Here is a 17,828-nt window from a genome sequence, read left to right on the forward strand (position 1 = left end):
ACCCTCCAGCAAGATGTGACTGAAGTTCCTAAACAAATAAAACTAATAAAAATATTGAGAGTATTTTTTCCGATCTATTTTCCAACGCTTGGCAACTTGTAATAAATTGACAAATTGTGAAGATACGTAATTGATTAGACTGCCATAATAATAGTAAAACCACATACCTTGTACACTAAATAGTACTTTCCGGACTATATAAGACATTCAGCTATCTTTATAAAATGCGTAACTAAAAAATACAAATTCACACTTAAAATATTTTTCTTAGGGACCATCGACTTGAGGTCCCGGGTTGGATTCCTAGCAAGTTCGACATTAAATATTTATTTACAAATGGTGAGTTTACACTGGAATATTTCCTAGTGCCTGGAACGGCACCCGAAGCGTAGAACCGATTATCTTAACTTCATGTAACATATTTTTGAGATAACCTGCATTTGGTGTTCCAGCGCGGTGCTCTTTGTACATTGATATATTAATACATAGACATGCCCCGAGCTCTCAAAAATAATTACACTTAACTCATGGCCAAACGCTCTGTCATGCCCAACGCGTATTTAGTTGTTCTTCGATCGCCAGCTAGGCGTGACGTTTAGAATCGAAACAAAAATGCCTGCTTGTGTCATGAAAACGTGTAAAAACCTCTTGGATAAACATTGTAAAAAGGATTGTCTGACTTTTCATTGTTAAATATTTGTTCATGAGTGATTAACAAAGGTTTAAACAATTAATATTCAAATGTAAATATTATTTTTTGTAAACGTCAAACACGCCTAGCGGCGCAATTGCGAAGCTCTTCTTAGTTATAGTGATGCACTGATAGGAATACGTTTTTAAAATATAATAAACGTGAGTTAATATTATCTTTTCGTCGAAATTAAAAGGAAATAACCTGATTGGGATCCACCAAAAATGAATGTTGATTGTTAAAGTTAAAATACAAACTTTTTTATGAACAAAAAATGAGTACCTATCCTTCAATTTTTGGTGGCATATGCATGCTCGTTGAATGCAACCCAGGAATAAATAAACAGTACTTAGTAACAATGGGTACGTTTTTACTAAAATATTTTACTCTTTAGGGCATGTCTATGTATTATATGTCCATGCCTTTCATAGGGTGATGATGATTGCGGGCGTTTGATTAGACCAACGTGTTAAGTACATTTAATTTTGAAGATAAACTTTCTTATAGTAATTTGTGATATTTTGAAATCACACGAAATTTTAATCTAAAATATTTTTTGCTCAAGCTAACATGTTTTTCTGCATAATAAACTTTGTCAAAAAAGTATTATTTATATATTAAAAAAAAATTAGATGAACATACGACGATTTACTAGGCATGAAAATGTTTTATGATCAAAAATCGTAAACTTGAAGTTTTTCGGAAATTCGTAGAAGGGAAAGATGTCTTTAAAAGCTTAATAAAACAATTATAAACAGATAGTTTATTCAAAATTCAAGAAAAGTTTAACACTGACTTGTCTTAAATAATTTTCTTTTATACTCAACTCTCTTACTTTTAGTTTTTCACGTGAATAATTTAATAAATTGTTTTAAGTTATTTTGCGTAATTTTAGATTTTCACAATCAAATTGCGGCTATGTTTTTGATATTTTAAGTATAATTTATTATTGTACTGGTGACTAGTGTTATCGTCCATGTGATTTAAAAACTAATATAGGTTAGTTTTAAAATTGTAAAATAGCAATTACGCATTTATCAATGAAAATAACATCACACTGCGACGTGTATAATATTATGAATGTGTGCAATGGCAATATTATGTTTCTGTGTACCTATAGATTGAGGAATTTTTTATGGCATTTAAAAATCTCGTTTGTCTGTTAGATTTAATTAGTTGATCTTTAAAATGTAGGTATCTCAGATTTTTTCATTAACGCCTCTTAGAATTCCAGGATAAGAAGTATTATTCGATATAAAGCTAAATACTTAGCTGGATAATTCTTCGATTACAGATTCCCACCCAAGCGATTTGAAGAATTTCTTGTTTATACTTATCACAACTTGAGTAAAATTAAATGATTCAGATGTTTTTATGGATGTGCTTAAGTGTGCGTATTTATTTTTCATCAGATTTGTTTGGCCAGACTTTAAACCAAGATTCTCTGCTACATTTATTATTTTTCTGCGTAATTTATTCGCGTAAGATTGGCATGTAATAATTAAGCACAATGTATGTTTGCCGCACATTCATTTTCTGAGTTATTATGTGTAACATAAAATTTTGAATTACTATAAGCAAAGCGTTTAATGTTGTTTATTTACAATTTTTTATTGCTTCTTTGTTGAAAAATATTTGCTTGATAATGTATTTTATTGTAATTTATAAGCGTTGTATCTCAAAATAAATTTATTTATATAATACATTTTGTGTTTTTAAAAAAAACTGCACTACATGATAAAATTTTATTAGGACTTCATCTTAATTATCTTTTTTATGGGGTTATTTTTTCTTTATTGAATAAATACTGTAATATTACAAATTGAGGACTACGGAAATAGAAATACAAACGACGCGACACGATGTTTGTCGAACTGGTTTCGTCCTCATTGTCAAATTCACTATTTGTCAAAATAATATCACAGATCCATTAAACCAAAATCAGAAATGCCTACATAAACCCAGTTAATCTTTTTTTACCCCGCAGCAGCAAACTGTTATTTTACATTCATACAATTTCTGGTATTTATTAGTAATATAAAGAAACGTGCTAATGTTCGTTTATAATTATTTCCTATATTAATCACGAGTTTATTTATATTTTTTTTAGTCTTGAAATTGTGCAGATATAATATATACTCTTATGTGTGTTCTAATAATAGCATTACATATATATATATAAATACAGTAGAACGCAAATTATTCCAATTCCGACTATCCGAATCGCTTCTAGAATTTCAGGGAAAAAAAATAAGGCATAAACGTACTACGATTCGCAAAGTAACGAATTGGCTGCCCGAAAACGGATGATGACAGTCAAACAGCTTACTTCGACCGAGATGTTCAGCAAGCAACGACTTTTATTTACAGTACGGTACGTACATACTGTACTTATGTACCCACAACATGTGTAACTACTCTTAACATGTAAAAGTGTTACCTTTTCATTTAATTAATTAAAAGCTCATTTTTCATTTTCAATCATTCGTTTTTAACATATATACAGTAATTAATTAAAATGACCCTGTTTTTGGAAAAAAATCCAATTATCCTTATTTTTTGTTATCCGAATGGGTCCGGTCCCATTCGATTCGGATAATTGAAGTTCTACTGTGTATATATTAAGATTTCATAACATGAAACCAAATAAACTTTGAATGAATTGACTGCATCATTTTAGACTTTTAAGAGTATTGCTAAAGGCTTTGAACAATTTAATTGAGTTGTTCAATAGAACTGCCACCGATGCCGCGTCGTGCAATTGGACTTAGCAGTCTCAATGGTGCGAATAATATGCCGATGGATGATTTAGCATTCTACCTAGATATTTAAATTGCACATTGTTCGTCTGTATTTTTATAATTTCCACAATAATCGATTCCCGTAATCGCTTTTATGTAAGTGCTGAGCAAGATAACATGCATTGTCACGGTGCTCGGGTTAAATCCCTCTGCGGTTAAATGTGGATTGAGTGCATTACTTTTATACTTTGTTGAGCGTTATTTCGAGAAAAAATATTATAGTTTATGGTCCGGTTTGGCATTTCCACAATGAGCCAATGTCGTAAATCTTTGAAGGATTTTAAATCATCGGATGCGCAGTCTTCGAGGTTGTGCATTTTGCTGGGCGCAGTATTGCTTAGAATTTAACCGCGGTTAGTTTTATAACAAAGGATACCTGTTTATAGCATCATTCGTGAGGGTAACGTTGAAAGCTTGCAGTTGGATGGATACGCTTAATAAGGAAATATCACGTACTACGAATACCGACAAAAATATATGAAATGAATTCAGAATAATTACTTGTATTCTCAAAATCAATATGTATATTGTAGAGAAATGTTTTCATATATAACTTTAAAAAGAAAAAATTACATGTCACTAGATAAACGCGACACGTTTGGCGTTGATAGTTGTAACGTCAAGATTCATGACGATGTTCCATAAAAATTTGAATGGTTTGGAACAAAGTTAAAAATGAACATGAATCGTGACATATTAGGGGCGTGGCCAATGTAATGACCGTTTTTGCGGGAATTAAAAATTACAAAATTAAAAAAAAATATTATGCCACTAATAACTGACAATTTTTATTTTGCTGGATTGTATTTTATAGACCCTTATTACTTTAAAAATGTTTAAAAAAAGAGTGATATCTCCCTATTATCGGGCGGAAAGCGCGAACGTATTGTTCATTTTATTAACAACCGCACACCGCACCTGAAGCTGCATTGGATTTATGTAGCCTTAAGTTTACCTCATACTCCTAATTTGTTTTAAGAGCTACATTATAAATGAAGTTATCATATACACACACCATGAGTTATTTTTACCAAAGATACGACATGTAGAGTGGGCCGATGATGAAGTTTTTTATATTTTTTTAGATATCAAAGTGAAAGGGGTCTAAAAAGTTGTATTTTGGATCACATTGGACGTAAAAATTATTAAAAAAATATTTCCATACTACTTTTAGCCCTCAACCGAGGTTTGAAGTTTATCACTGTCTGAACATTTTGTTAATTATCTATATTGATAAAATTATTTTTTGTTAGTAAGATATATTTTAATCACATTACAAATTCGAACACGTTTCAAAACTACTGAAATGCTAAAAGTTTACACTCCGCGGAACTGATTCCGTTGAGCGCCTGGCTAATATTGACGAAAACAATGGCTCATTATAACAATGCTACCCTTTTATTACAAAAGAAAATGCAACTCACGCCCTTAGGTGCTTATTTGATAAAGTTTAATGTACATTATAAAATTTAATTGGACTTATGTTCATACTTAAATACGAAATGACAGCCGGTTTAGAGCAAAAAATCGACTTTTTCGAAAACTTCAAGCTCTGGTTGAGGGCCAAAAGTAGTATCGAATATTTTTTTTAACATATTTTGCATTCCGAATAATCCAAAAGGCAACTTTTTAGACCCCTTTCATTTCGAAATTCGTAAAAAAAGTATATCGGCCCACCCTAATTTATAGTATTGAAATAAAAGTAGAATCGTTTTTCTTAATTAAGTTATTTACCAAATAGAAAATAAACGTTTTCTTAAAGCCATAGCGCCTCGTAAAATAAATTAAAACGTTATTCCATTAAGTAGGAACTTATTTCCTTAAATTTAAATTATATCCGTTTGCAGAATTTTCGAAAAAAAAATATCAAAGCCAACATGAACATGATCACAATACCAGATAATAGGCAAAAATCAGACTCCCATTTAGAAAAAGGGCGAAGTCGCAAAATTCTATTTTAACTTATAAATAAAATATATCTTCATTGTTATTATTAGAGCACACATAATAATATATTTATGTGTGCCCTATTTCAAGATTTAAAAAAAAATTAAAAAATAAATAATACACAAAAAAAATTTTTTTTTAAACAATGGACGCTTGCTAACTTCTGCAATATGGAAATGATTTTTTATTTGGCATATTATGTAAATAGTTGTTATATTTCTCAAAACATAAATTACAATGATTTCTTTTTTTCCTGTAAATAATTATTAAGATTCCTTATTTATTAAATTGTAATAAATACGACTATAAAGACTATGGTAGAGTGAACTTAATCAGTTAATAAAGCTTTTGTGTTTAATTTATAATACATATATTTTACATATCTAAGCGATATTCAAATTCTACATTTATTTTTGAATTTACGAAAATGCGATAAATTATGTTTTTAAATACCTTCCTCACATTAAAATATTGTAATAAAATTTTATGTCATGTAAATTAATGAGTAAATATTTTTTTTCAATATATATGTATTTTTACCCTTGAACCACCTTTTTAAAAATAATTAAATACTGTACTTAATTTCGTTAATTTGAACAAATTTAGTTTTTTTCCAAAATAGCACAAGGAAGATTGAAAAAACGATTTTATATTAAATGTCTTACGGTTTTATTACATGATTAAATTAGCATAATTTTATTTTTCTGCTTGTTTACTATTTACTAGCTATCCTATTTGTGGACACATTTATTTTATGTAATGCCAATATACCTTCCACATTCCTATTGTGTGATAATATTGTGTACAATTATATAAAGAAAACATCGGATATTTTCTTTTTACAAAAAAAATATTTTGTCGTTTTGTATTAAAAGTTGCATTGTACGTACATTGTATTCAGGAGTTACTAATAACTCAATATAATATGTTTATTTATTTATTTAATGTAAGTTACAATAATGTTGCCATTTGTATGTTTACTGTGTAATATACATATTAAAATATATTTTATCTAAGCAGTGCCTCTTAAAAAAAGAGGAAAGCTCTCGTGCTTGGAGAGTGACTTGCACTTTTATGCAGTGTGTCCACCGGCAGATTTGATATTTTAAATCACGCTGTCTCTGGTTATAGTAGAGGCAGTAGAAGGATATGGGTATCATTTGACATTCAGGTTTTCGCGGTTGGAGCGTATTTCGCAAACAAGAATTTAACCAATGTGGCAAGGAGACGTTTTTGTTCCCAGTTTGATATCTAAAAATTAAGTGATGGCCGTCGAACCAGTTGATATGTACGTGGGTGCAGAAGTTTTAAAAAATAGGACCAGTCGAAAATAAACCTCGACCCGTACCTTCAACTTATGTTTTGAGTTTGGAAAACGTAACCCGTAACCCATGAGAGAGATAAAATTTTGCAAAATCCGCGCAAATTTGACCGTAAGGTATCAGCACCTACTGGCATTAAAAAGACATCGGTACACAACATTTTGAAGAAAGATTTGAAATTTCATCCCTAAAAGCTTCAAATCAACTAGCAGTTGAAAGAAGATGATTACATACGGAGGGTTAACTATCCTAGGGTGATTTTGAAAGCATTTTCTACCCAGGCACGTTTGAGCAACATTTTTTTAATAATGAGGCGCATTTTCACGTTGCAAAGCATGCCAATAAACAGAATATACACTAATGTACGTTATTGCAGCGAGAACAACCCACATGAAGTCCATCGACAGCTACTTCATAGCCCGAAGGCCGCCGTTTGTTGCACCATTCCTGGCCGACGTGTACTTGAATCATTTTTTCTTCAGAACGATATTGCGCGATGGTGGATAACTTTTTATACCGGTGTTGCAGCAACGTGATGGCTTTAAGAACATAACCCATTTAAGGCGGGAAAGGGACACGGCAAACACAACTAGACCATCAATGACTAGTGAGGAACTTTTTTCCGTAAAATGAATAAGTCGCTTTGATGACATAGACTAGCTCCCAAGATCACCCGATCTTACCCCGTGCAATTTTCTCTAATGCGGCTACCTCAAATCTCGCGTGTACAGCAACTTGCTTTCGACAATAAGTGCCCTACAGGAAAATATCCGAGGTGAGATTGCAGCTAGCAGTTACGGTCTCTGCGAGCGAGTTTTTTCCGATATGAGGTTTCAATTGCAATAGTGTGTGCAAAAAAACGGACGGAATCTGGGTCTAGTTATTTAAAAAAAAAAATCCGCCTTATTTCTGATTACGAAAATACATCGATTACGTTTAATATACTTATCATCAGATTTTTTTTATGTGTCAAATCTGCTGGCGGACAACCTGTATTATAAATATTTGAGCGTACGTAATTTTCAATACCATGTATACGAGTATATATTTGTTGTAAAATCTCCTAAAAGTATTAGATTTCACCCCCTAGGGAGTCAACAAAGTTAGCAAATGACAACAGAGATGGAGAAGATTTTAGAGAAGGAAATAGAAGTCCGAACATGTTATTTGTTGAACTGTCGCGGTTGTACCCACAGATGAGGTGTTATTTCTCTGCGTCATGCGCTGATTTGCTAAAGTAAGTGTACTCGGCTATTTTGGCACACTCAGCAAGAGCGTTTATTAATTTAGCAGGTTCCAGTACCAGGGACAGCTGCTGGAGAAGCCCTTTTGGCGGAGATGACATCCCTAATAAGGCTTCTCGGAGAGTGGACTCGCAGCTTTCCATATGACTTCCGTGATGACAGAGTAATGGCTCTTCTACGTACTATCACTCAAAGGTATGAGATATGCAGCAATTTCATCATTCAATGTTAATCCATTATTTTTTTGTAGAAATATTAACCTACAATAGTGTTTAAATTAGTGACCCATCAATGTTTCTGTTTTGGCTGTGACTAACTGAAGTTGAACATATGGTTGTTCATGGTCTAAAATATTCATTCATTCAGCTGGAATTTTCCAATATTATTTATTTATACTATAACGTAAGGTGATTGCATACATGTTTAACAATATAAGGGCCTGACAGAGATTAAAAATTATTTGAGAAGGAAATAAGTGCGAGCATTACAGTGCTTATAACCTTCATTGGCTGGTTTAAGTAAAAGCAAGTACTTGTCTACAAGAATTTGCAAATTTTGTTTCGGATTTAGCCAAAATTAACAAAGCCGAAATTTAGTTTCACTCTCGGCTGAAAATCTAGTCTCGGTTGTTTACTAGTGTACATGTGCATTATTCCTATAAATATTTATAATGTTTGAATAAAAGGTTTTTTAATTGGGGGACTTGTGGATGAATCAAACTGGATGATGTGACTAGTTGAACATTGAAGAATGTTACCACACCCTGTGGTCCTTTTATAAGTTGTGTTCTATGGCGGTATGAAGTTGATGCAATCCAGAGAATTGCACTGGATTGTCCAATTTCTATATTACGAGTTAACGTCCTGGTTCTAATAAGTTGGTCTTGCACAATAATAATGCATTGTGTAAACCAGAAAATCCAAAGTTGCTTTCTTTACTCGATGCTCTAGATTTCTGGTAAAATAATTTGGCACCTGTATGCGTCATCAATCTACAAACAATGTACCCACATATCTATGTATATTGTAATTAGAGAGTATTGAGGTTCTTGCTTTATTTTTTTGGATTTTTAATGGGTTGCAAAACTTAAAAGGTTTAGGAGCGATGGTGTTGAATGCCCAAATTTGAAAGTACCTATAGAGTGTTTATTTGTCTTTGATTTCTGATACATTTCTTGTAATCATTTCAGGTGTGCAGCTGAAGACATGGTCACAGTACGCGACGAAGTGTCTGTGTTGTTGCAGAAGTTATTGGATCGCTTGACTGCTCTTGAGAGATATGAAGAGTCTTTGGTGGACAACCCACCTGTCTCTACTCTTGATCAGCTTTCACAGGTAGCAATTATGAATTCCTTTGCAATGTCATGTGAGATTCCACACAATTGATACTAAAAAATATCAGACTTAAAAATTAGTGTCATTCAGATTTGCTATAATTATGCTTTATGTATTTTTCACACAAAAAGTTAAAACCGATAGATATTTGCGTTCTTATTATTAACCCAGTTATTTTAATTTTTAGTTGTAAAAAAATTTGCTAAAAAGTTGTGGTAGAGCAGGGTTCTCTGTGAGCATGAGACACTACCACAACCCAGTTCAACCACATTTCAATAATCTTCATTAATAGTATTGTACTTTTTAAATTGAAAGTAATTGAAAGTAAGTGTATAATGGACTTTGTCCGTAAATAAATAAATAAATAAATAAATAAATAAATAAATAAATAAATAAATAAATAAATAAAATTTATTCTTGAAAATTTTATGTGGATACTACTTTAAACCTCTAGGCAAGTATGGCCAATGTATATCTCAAATAATATATTAGGTTAAATAATATTTGAGACGTTTATGTATGGGTACAGTAAATAAATATAAATAATTGATGTACAAAGGAATATGGAAGTACATAGTATGGCGTCACTTGTTAAAAATTTCCTTCATTTGAATCGAACCCCAGCCTTCCGTGCGTAAGTAAGTCAAGCGTCTTAGCCACTACACCACGGAGGCCGCCATTTGAATGAATCCATGAAAAAAAACATGGCAACGCCATCAATGGATGGTCGGTGTAAATATTTTGAAGAAAAATGTAGATTTACACTTACTGCTACTTTTTCACTCAAATTCTCCCTTTCTTACAGGTTGACATAATATGTTCATTGCTAATTAAAATTCTTAAATATTTATACCATGCTGAGAATTTCGACTTAATTTAAAGTTTTAAAAATGTTAAACAACTTGTCCTGTATCAGACAGCTACTCTTTTATGTCTGTATGTACCTGCATGCTGAGTCTAGAAAGACTCAAAACCACAGAGCGCATCAATTTGAGATAAATTCAAATAGTATAAGGTGCACAATGCGCCAGGCGCACTTCGGGCACGTAACTCTCAACGCGCCTCACATTTTTATTTCAGCATTTTTGTTATATCCACCTTCTATCGGCGACAAATTAATAAATTCATTTCTCATTTCAGCTTGACATTTTGTCGACTGGGTTGGCACCCCTGGCTCTGGCAAAGCAGCTAACTCTGATTGAGCTTCATCGGCTTTCATTCATTGGGCCTGAAGAGTTTGTGCAAACCTTCATAAAATCATCCAGTGTTAAGGATGGAACATATGAGCCAAAGAAAACCAAAAACCTGGAAGCATATGCTGATTGGTTTAACAGACTGAGTTATTTGGTGGCTACAGATGTGTTGAAGGTAAACTTTTTCTTATTTATGATCTCGATTTATATATATATAAATACATATATATATATATATATATATATTGTATACGCGCCTTGTAAAATAATTAAAAGAATATTTAAATGTACTGTGTAATTAGTTAAACAACATACAAAATAAACTGCAATTTTATATTAAAATTGTGCTTTAAACTCGCAAATCCACTTGTAATTTGTATTCAAATCTAACTAATTATAGATGATAATAATTAATTAATTAATAAAATAATGCACGAGTAAGGACAAGGAAGTGGAATGCATTATTTTTTATTTTGTTGTTTTTACTTGATCCTTTTAATCGCTGAATTGACAAACATTACTCATCCGCATTATTGAAAACATGAGAAAAATAATCAATGCTTTTGAATCCTTCGAATGTAGATAACAATTCAATCTTCTCTCTCTATAGTTTATCCCCTAAATTGGAGATTAGAACTTCATTTTGTAACGGTAAAGTCTGTCTATCATACCAAGGACACGGTATTATAGCAGCCTACCTTGAGTACATTAGCCATGTGTAAATTTGAATAAGAAGCAAGGCTGCCCTAATCAAAATGTTTCACGCTCTGCGCCCAAATTTTGTTCCTAAAATTTTTGTTCCTAAAATGTTGCATTTTCGAACTTTTTTCATATCTTAATATTAAAAAAATATTGGATCTTACTTTAAAACTATAATAGAAATTTCTACCTTTATGCTTAGTTACAACTTTATACCAGGTTTATATGTAAGGCCCGTTATGTTTATAATATCTATTTATTGTGGAAAAAGAACGCTGAAAGAACTATGAAGCAGTATGTAATACTTATTAGGTACAACACACTCCTGCGTTCTGGAGCCCTAAACATTATCACATGACTACAATCCACCTAATGAGGTCACCTAGAATAATACTCATAACTACATATCGCACATTCGATAAAATAGAGTCATAACTCAAAAAAGTAGAATTTCCAGAAGCGCCAAAAAACTAATTTATCATGTCTAAATAAAATCTCGATGGTCATAATCATCATCATTCCATGTCCCCTCCCTAGTTGGAGCATATGGTGTCCACAAAGATCCTCCAAGCATCTCTGTCGGCTGCCAGCTCCTGTGCATCCTCCCAAGTTAGGTTTGCATCCCGTAGTTCTGACACGAACCGCCAAAGGACAGTCAGCAGCGGACGTCCAGGACGTCGAGAACCTTATGCCTTGTAAAGAAGGCAAGCTTGATTAAGGCTCTCAGAAGGCATCCGCAGCACATGGCCAAGCCAACCGTATCGCCTCCGCTTGATGACAGTTTTCACCGGAGTTTGTTGCGTCCGTTCTCTTATTACTTCATTCCTTACAAAGTCAAACCACCGCACACCCAAGATTCTGCTGAGACACCTATTCTCAAAACTCAGAATTTTGCTGTTTTGGGCCCCAGTGAGGTGCCAAGATTCGCATTCGTAGAGAATAGGTGTTATGCAGGTGTTCTATTGGTGGCCTTTGATTTTCACTAAGTAAATGTCCAATCTCCAGAGAGTCTTCATACTGTTGAATGTAGTGCCTGCTATTCCTAGCTGCACTCCCAGTTCTTTTTTAAAGCTGCCATTTTCCGTAACATATGCTTCTAGGTATTTGGAACTAGCGACCCTTTTAATAACTTGGTTTGACAGAGTCGGGGGATTTTGGGCATCAAGGCATGAAGTGTTACACAGTACATGGGTTTTTGCAATATTGATTTTTTAACACATGCATGCGGAGTAGGAGATAGATATTCCTCGATCTAGTGGAATTGACTTCCTTAACATGAAGTCCATGAGGATTATAAAAAGGAACGGTGCAAGGACGCAACCTTGACAAACTCCGGTGGTGACCTCAAACCAATTGTTGATTCTAATTTAGCATTCGCTATTTGAGTGAAGGGCTTTGATAAGTTCGACTAGGTTTAAAAGCACCCCAGATGCTTCTAGTATTTTCCAGAGTGTAGGTCTATGCGGACCATCAAACGCTTTTTCGTTTCGTTTCTTCAAAGCACATAGCCAAGGAACTATTTAGTTCTTTGTTCTCCTGTAGAATACAGCGTATGTTGTGGATATGCTTCGTGCATGACCGTCGAATAGTCGCATAATAGGTCCTCGAACTCTTTGCAGTATTATACATGCAAGTACTTTTCCCGGTACACTACGCAGCGTGATGCTACAATAGTTATCACAGTTTAATGTATCACCTTTTTTGTGCAGTGTGGCGATTGTCATAAAGAAAATAGTTAAAATATGACTCTGTTTGAGAACGGCGGCATTCATATATCATACAGCCTTCAAGCGGGTTAACCGTAAAGCTAATATTATGTCCATTTTTTATCATAATATAGCACAATATGGGAGTTTTTTAAAATAATTTATTATGTATGCTTAACTAAAAAAATGATTTTTTGAGTCACTACAATTTTATCCGATGTGCAATATGTGAAAGAAATATCCTTTTATACTCATAACAATATCATGGAATGCTCAAGAAGTAAACATCCTAATTGAGTTTTCTATTGAACAATTTAAGCTTTCATATTTTAACCAGGGCCTGTTTTACAATGGAAAGTTAACAGTTATCTTCAATTGTATCTACCTAGTAAAATTAAGTTTTCTTTCTTTGAAGATAATTTCAATTTTCATACAAATATACACATTTTTGCACATAAATATCGATTCTACTTTATACCGTCTCGATGTGTACCGATGAAGATAGCGTTTGTAATCGCGGCCCAGAGGTCATTATTACTATTCACATACAACCCCAGAAAGAACCTGTTCTCAAACTGAATTGTGGATCAATGGATCAATAGAATAGCCTTCCTGGGAATATTTTTGGAACACGTCTGGTCAACAAGTTCAAAAACCGACTGAATTAAAGAAAACAATCTTTCCTATTGTATTTTTTGTAATACATGTGTATTATCTTTTTTTTAATATTGTTATTTTACATTTATGTAAAACGCAGTGACACACGTACACGCATTAATTTAATGGTGTGGTCGTATAAATTAATAACAATAATTATGTTTCATGTATTAATTCACAGTCTCTGAAGACAAAGCAACGAGCTCGTGTTCTGGAGCACTGGGTTTTGTGTGCCAGAGAATGTTTCAATCTTGGAAACTTCAATTCTCTTATGGCCATTGTTGGAGCTTTGAATATGGCTCCGATTTCTAGACTGAAGAAGACTGTAAGTTGTAATTTTTATTTATTTTATTTTATTAGTATTGTAGAGAATGTGATTAAATATGGTATAATTTATGTATAGTTAATAAATTCAGAGGGTCAGTAAAATAAATCTATAGGTGTATCAAAATGTGAATATGTGAGCTTCTTACACAGAGAGTAAGTGCTTGAGGAGAATATTAGGCAAAAGGTGGTTCGATTTCATAATTAACATTGAAGTCCAAGAACAGACACAGCAGCCTCCTATAATGAGGGTTTTGAGAGTGCAGTGGTGGACCTAGCTTAGATACATGCTGTGGATGCCTCAGGAGAGCCTTAAACCAAGTTGCTTCTTCTTCAGGCCTGCGGGCTCCCGCATCCTGGAAGGCTGTCGATGATGATTTTTCGGCTTTATTCAGCAGAACTGAGGGATGTGGGAGGAGGCGAGAGTGCTGGCTATCGATAGGGCCTCCTGGAGGCATCTGGCCATGTCCACATTATCCACTTAGGAGTAGATGTGGAAAAAGAAGAAGAAAGATCAAGGGGAAGATTTATTTCTGTGAGCTAATATTTTGGTTATCTATTTCCAGTGGTCCCGATGCGGGGGTGTAGCCCAGCAGCTTCCTCCTCTGGAGCGTTGTATGGAGCCCGGTGGTAACCACGCTCGCTATCGAGCTGCCCTCGCAGCTGCAAATACATCTACTCACCCTGCTGTGCCATGCTTCAGTGTAACGTGCAGAGATCTTCACTTCATCAACCAAGCGGTTCCAACCAGGTCTTCATTTCTAGTCCTCTTAACTATCCTCCAATGAGCTCAAATTATCAAATATTAAATAAATCCTCAAATAGTATTTTTAAATATTTAAACTGAAATTTTACAATACTGTAAAAAATATGTGCTGTTTTATTGTGATTGAACTAGGTAAAACTGTCTCATGTTAAACTAATGATGTACATTATACAATTATTAAAGAATGCCTTGCACTCAAACAATCCCGCAAATTGTGGAAATTCACTTTAAAATCAGCGTTCATCAGTGTATTGGGCTTTTCATGAAACCATGATTTGCAACAACATGATTTCCATAAATGGTCCTTTTAATTGGCCCCCACAATCCTGTGATTTGACGACATTTGATTATTTTCTAAGGTGTTCAACAAGTTTATTGTCTATGAAAGCAAATTAACAACTCTATTGGAAGCCAATGTAACACGCACCTTTTCGGAAATATCACCGGATTTATTGGGAAATTTGGGTCAGCAGATTGCCCTATGTAACTAGTCGTGAAAGACATTTTTAAAATATTTATGTATATTTTCATGTATGCAATTACATCAGTTCAAATTATGTCCAAATCGTCAACAAGAGATAAGAAAAACACACGGCATAATCAACCCAAAAGAACATCATCAGTGTCTGAATGGCCCTGAACATCTAAGAAGTTAATTAGGAAACAAACACAATACATATGATTTCCTATTCTCTGTTGAGATATAAATCCCCTGAGGGTGGAATGTTCTATTAAAATACTAAAATTTGGAAATTCTAAAATATTATTGTTTTTTTTTTTTTTTCTAAAAACATTTTCAGTTTGGTTTTATTTTTGATATTTTTCAGGGTATCTGGAAATCGCATCAATTTAGACAAGTGTCGTGCACTCGCTCGTCACGTCTCTGAACAGTTGTCTCGCTGCCACGTGGATACTGGCATTAGTCGTCATGAATGCACATGGCATTACTTGCTTACTACACCTGTTTTTACTCAACAAGGTAATCACTTCTTATTTTTCATTTAATTAACTCTACTCTTTGCTACTATGTACAGTAGAACTCCAATTATCCGAACCAATTGGGACCGGTCCCCATTCGTATAATACAAAAATTCGGAAACTTTTTGAAAAAATTGTCTATTTTAATTAATTACTGTAAGTATATTGAAAATTGAAAATTAGCTTTTAATTAATTAAATGAAAAAGTAACACTTTTACATGTTAAGAGCAGTTATAAAAGCTGTACATTAGTACCTACAGTATGTACGTACCGTACTGTAAATGAAAGTCATTGCTTGCTGAACATCTCGGTCAAAGTAAGCTTTTTGACTGTCATCATCTGTTTTCGGGCAGCTAAGTCGTTACTTTGCGAATCGCATTACGTTTCCTTCTTAATTTTTTTTTCTTAAATTCTGAAAGCGATTCGGATAATCAGCGATTTGGACAGTCGGCGTTTGGATAATTGGAGTTCTACTGTACTACTCATTTTACTGTCATGCTATTTCCCCATAGGGGTAAGCAGGTGGATAAATTGCCACATGCGTCTATCTTGAAATACATTTCTAGGTTCTTTTACTTTCATACATCAAGTCACCTTCGATTATGTCTATTTTTGACATGATCAACATTTTGATTTATCTGATCATGCTGTCTTTATTAATTGACTTACGACCTACATTGTCATTCACTCTGGCTTTGTGTATTTATTTCTCCGCTCTTTTGTCATCTATTTGTTCCACATGACTAAATTTGTGATTTTCTCTTGTTCATACCAATTATTCTCGCATTAAATTTGCTACTCCTCGCAATGTTGGTTTGTGCGCTTTTTAATTATTGGCGATAAAATGTATTGTTGCAACTAAGCGATGATTGCGATTTTTTATATGACTAAGGTCAGTATCTAATGCCAAACATTATTTTTACAGCTATGGAGTTGGCCACTTATGAAAGAGAAGCTCCCTATGATCATTCCGAAAAAGATCGCTACAAAAGCCTGAGGCAGGCGGCTTAAATTATTACCAACCACAAAAATTATGGAGAATAGAAATCAGTATTTTGTAAACAAGTATCTCCAAAAAGGCAATTAATAACCTTCTCCAAAAACCCTTGGTTAAAATTTTTATTTTAAAGATTTTTAGAAAAAAATTTTTACAGCATATTCCCTTGAAACATATCCATCTTTATTCAGTCTCTATGAATAATTCATTTCATTTAGAATACTATTAAGTTAAATTTTATTAAGACTTGCAGTATCAACAACAGTTTTATAATTTTTTTTTTAAAGTGTTTTTATTACAAGTCATTCTCGAAATATAGTTTAGGCGAGTTTTATTTCTATAATCCAAAGAGTGGGTAATTTGAAAATCCATAAAATAAAATATTAATTATTACAAAGTATTTTTATGGTAATGAGAGGTGTTTTATTAAGTGCATTAATTATTGTCCTAAAATGTCAAATTATTCTTAAATTTTATGTACCTACAAAATAAGGTTAAGTATTATCAGAGCACAAATTTTTCATTTACTTTTATGTAGAGATTCTTTTCAAGTAAAAAAATGTGTCAATCTTGTAATCCCGTTAATGTCTCAAAAATAAACCATTAAATATGCTGTAATATAAAAATATGATAAATTATATAACATTTTTTATCATCTAATTTTAATAGATATCTATCAAAAATAATGTTTACTTACATTAATAAAAATATATCATTCCATACATTTTATTTTTAATTATTACTTTCTTCCATGACAAATTATAACTATTATGAGTATTTAATTTAATTATTCTTAATTTTTGGTAGTTCCTATTAAAAAATAATTCTTTTTTTTGTGTTATATATTTATTTATTTTATTATATCTATTTATTTTGCATTATTTTTAAGCCTCAGTCATTTAATAACTTTGTTTTATTTATCATATATTTTAAAAACAATAAATTTTATAGGAATGTGGATATTTTTTCTTTTTTTAAATAACCTAATTGCAAAATGACAACAAACCATTAAAGTACAAAGCGCATAGTCTTATTTTTTTGCACTTTCTATATTAACAACAAAAATAATATAAGTTTAATAAATCTAAACTAAAAGTATTTTCAATTTTAAAAATGTCAGTTTAAAATATTTTTATGTACTACCACTGCGCAGTTCAAATTCTTTAAC

At 32.7% G+C, this 17,828-nt stretch overlaps 1 protein-coding gene across 2 annotated transcripts in view; it reads left to right on the forward strand.

Annotated features, from left to right (window-relative positions):
- The window catches only part of LOC148284689 (ras-GEF domain-containing family member 1B-like), a 151,202-nt gene extending 133,942 nt beyond the window's left edge, over nucleotides 1-17,260 (forward strand). Inside the window, exons 5-11 of one of the 2 annotated variants that reach the window (XM_088235888.1) lie at nucleotides 8,052-8,200; nucleotides 9,195-9,339; nucleotides 10,480-10,707; nucleotides 13,776-13,919; nucleotides 14,485-14,669; nucleotides 15,512-15,663; nucleotides 16,589-17,260. In XM_088235888.1, the coding sequence (XP_088092014.1) occupies nucleotides 8,052-8,200; nucleotides 9,195-9,339; nucleotides 10,480-10,707; nucleotides 13,776-13,919; nucleotides 14,485-14,669; nucleotides 15,512-15,663; nucleotides 16,589-16,674 (1,089 nt within the window). In that variant the 3' untranslated portion in view covers nucleotides 16,675-17,260. Of the gene's footprint in view, nucleotides 1-271; nucleotides 340-8,051; nucleotides 8,201-9,194; nucleotides 9,340-10,479; nucleotides 10,708-13,775; nucleotides 13,920-14,484; nucleotides 14,670-15,511; nucleotides 15,664-16,588 lie in introns of those variants that run through there. The other variant, XR_015824064.1, reaches the window with a different exon arrangement.
- Nucleotides 17,261-17,828: the final 568 nt, after the last annotated feature.

This window comes from Micrasema longulum, unplaced genomic scaffold, assembly GCF_059751315.1.
Source record: "Micrasema longulum isolate JH-2025_06_02 unplaced genomic scaffold, ASM5975131v1 h1tg000097l, whole genome shotgun sequence".
Lineage (NCBI taxonomy): Eukaryota > Metazoa > Arthropoda > Insecta > Trichoptera > Brachycentridae > Micrasema > Micrasema longulum.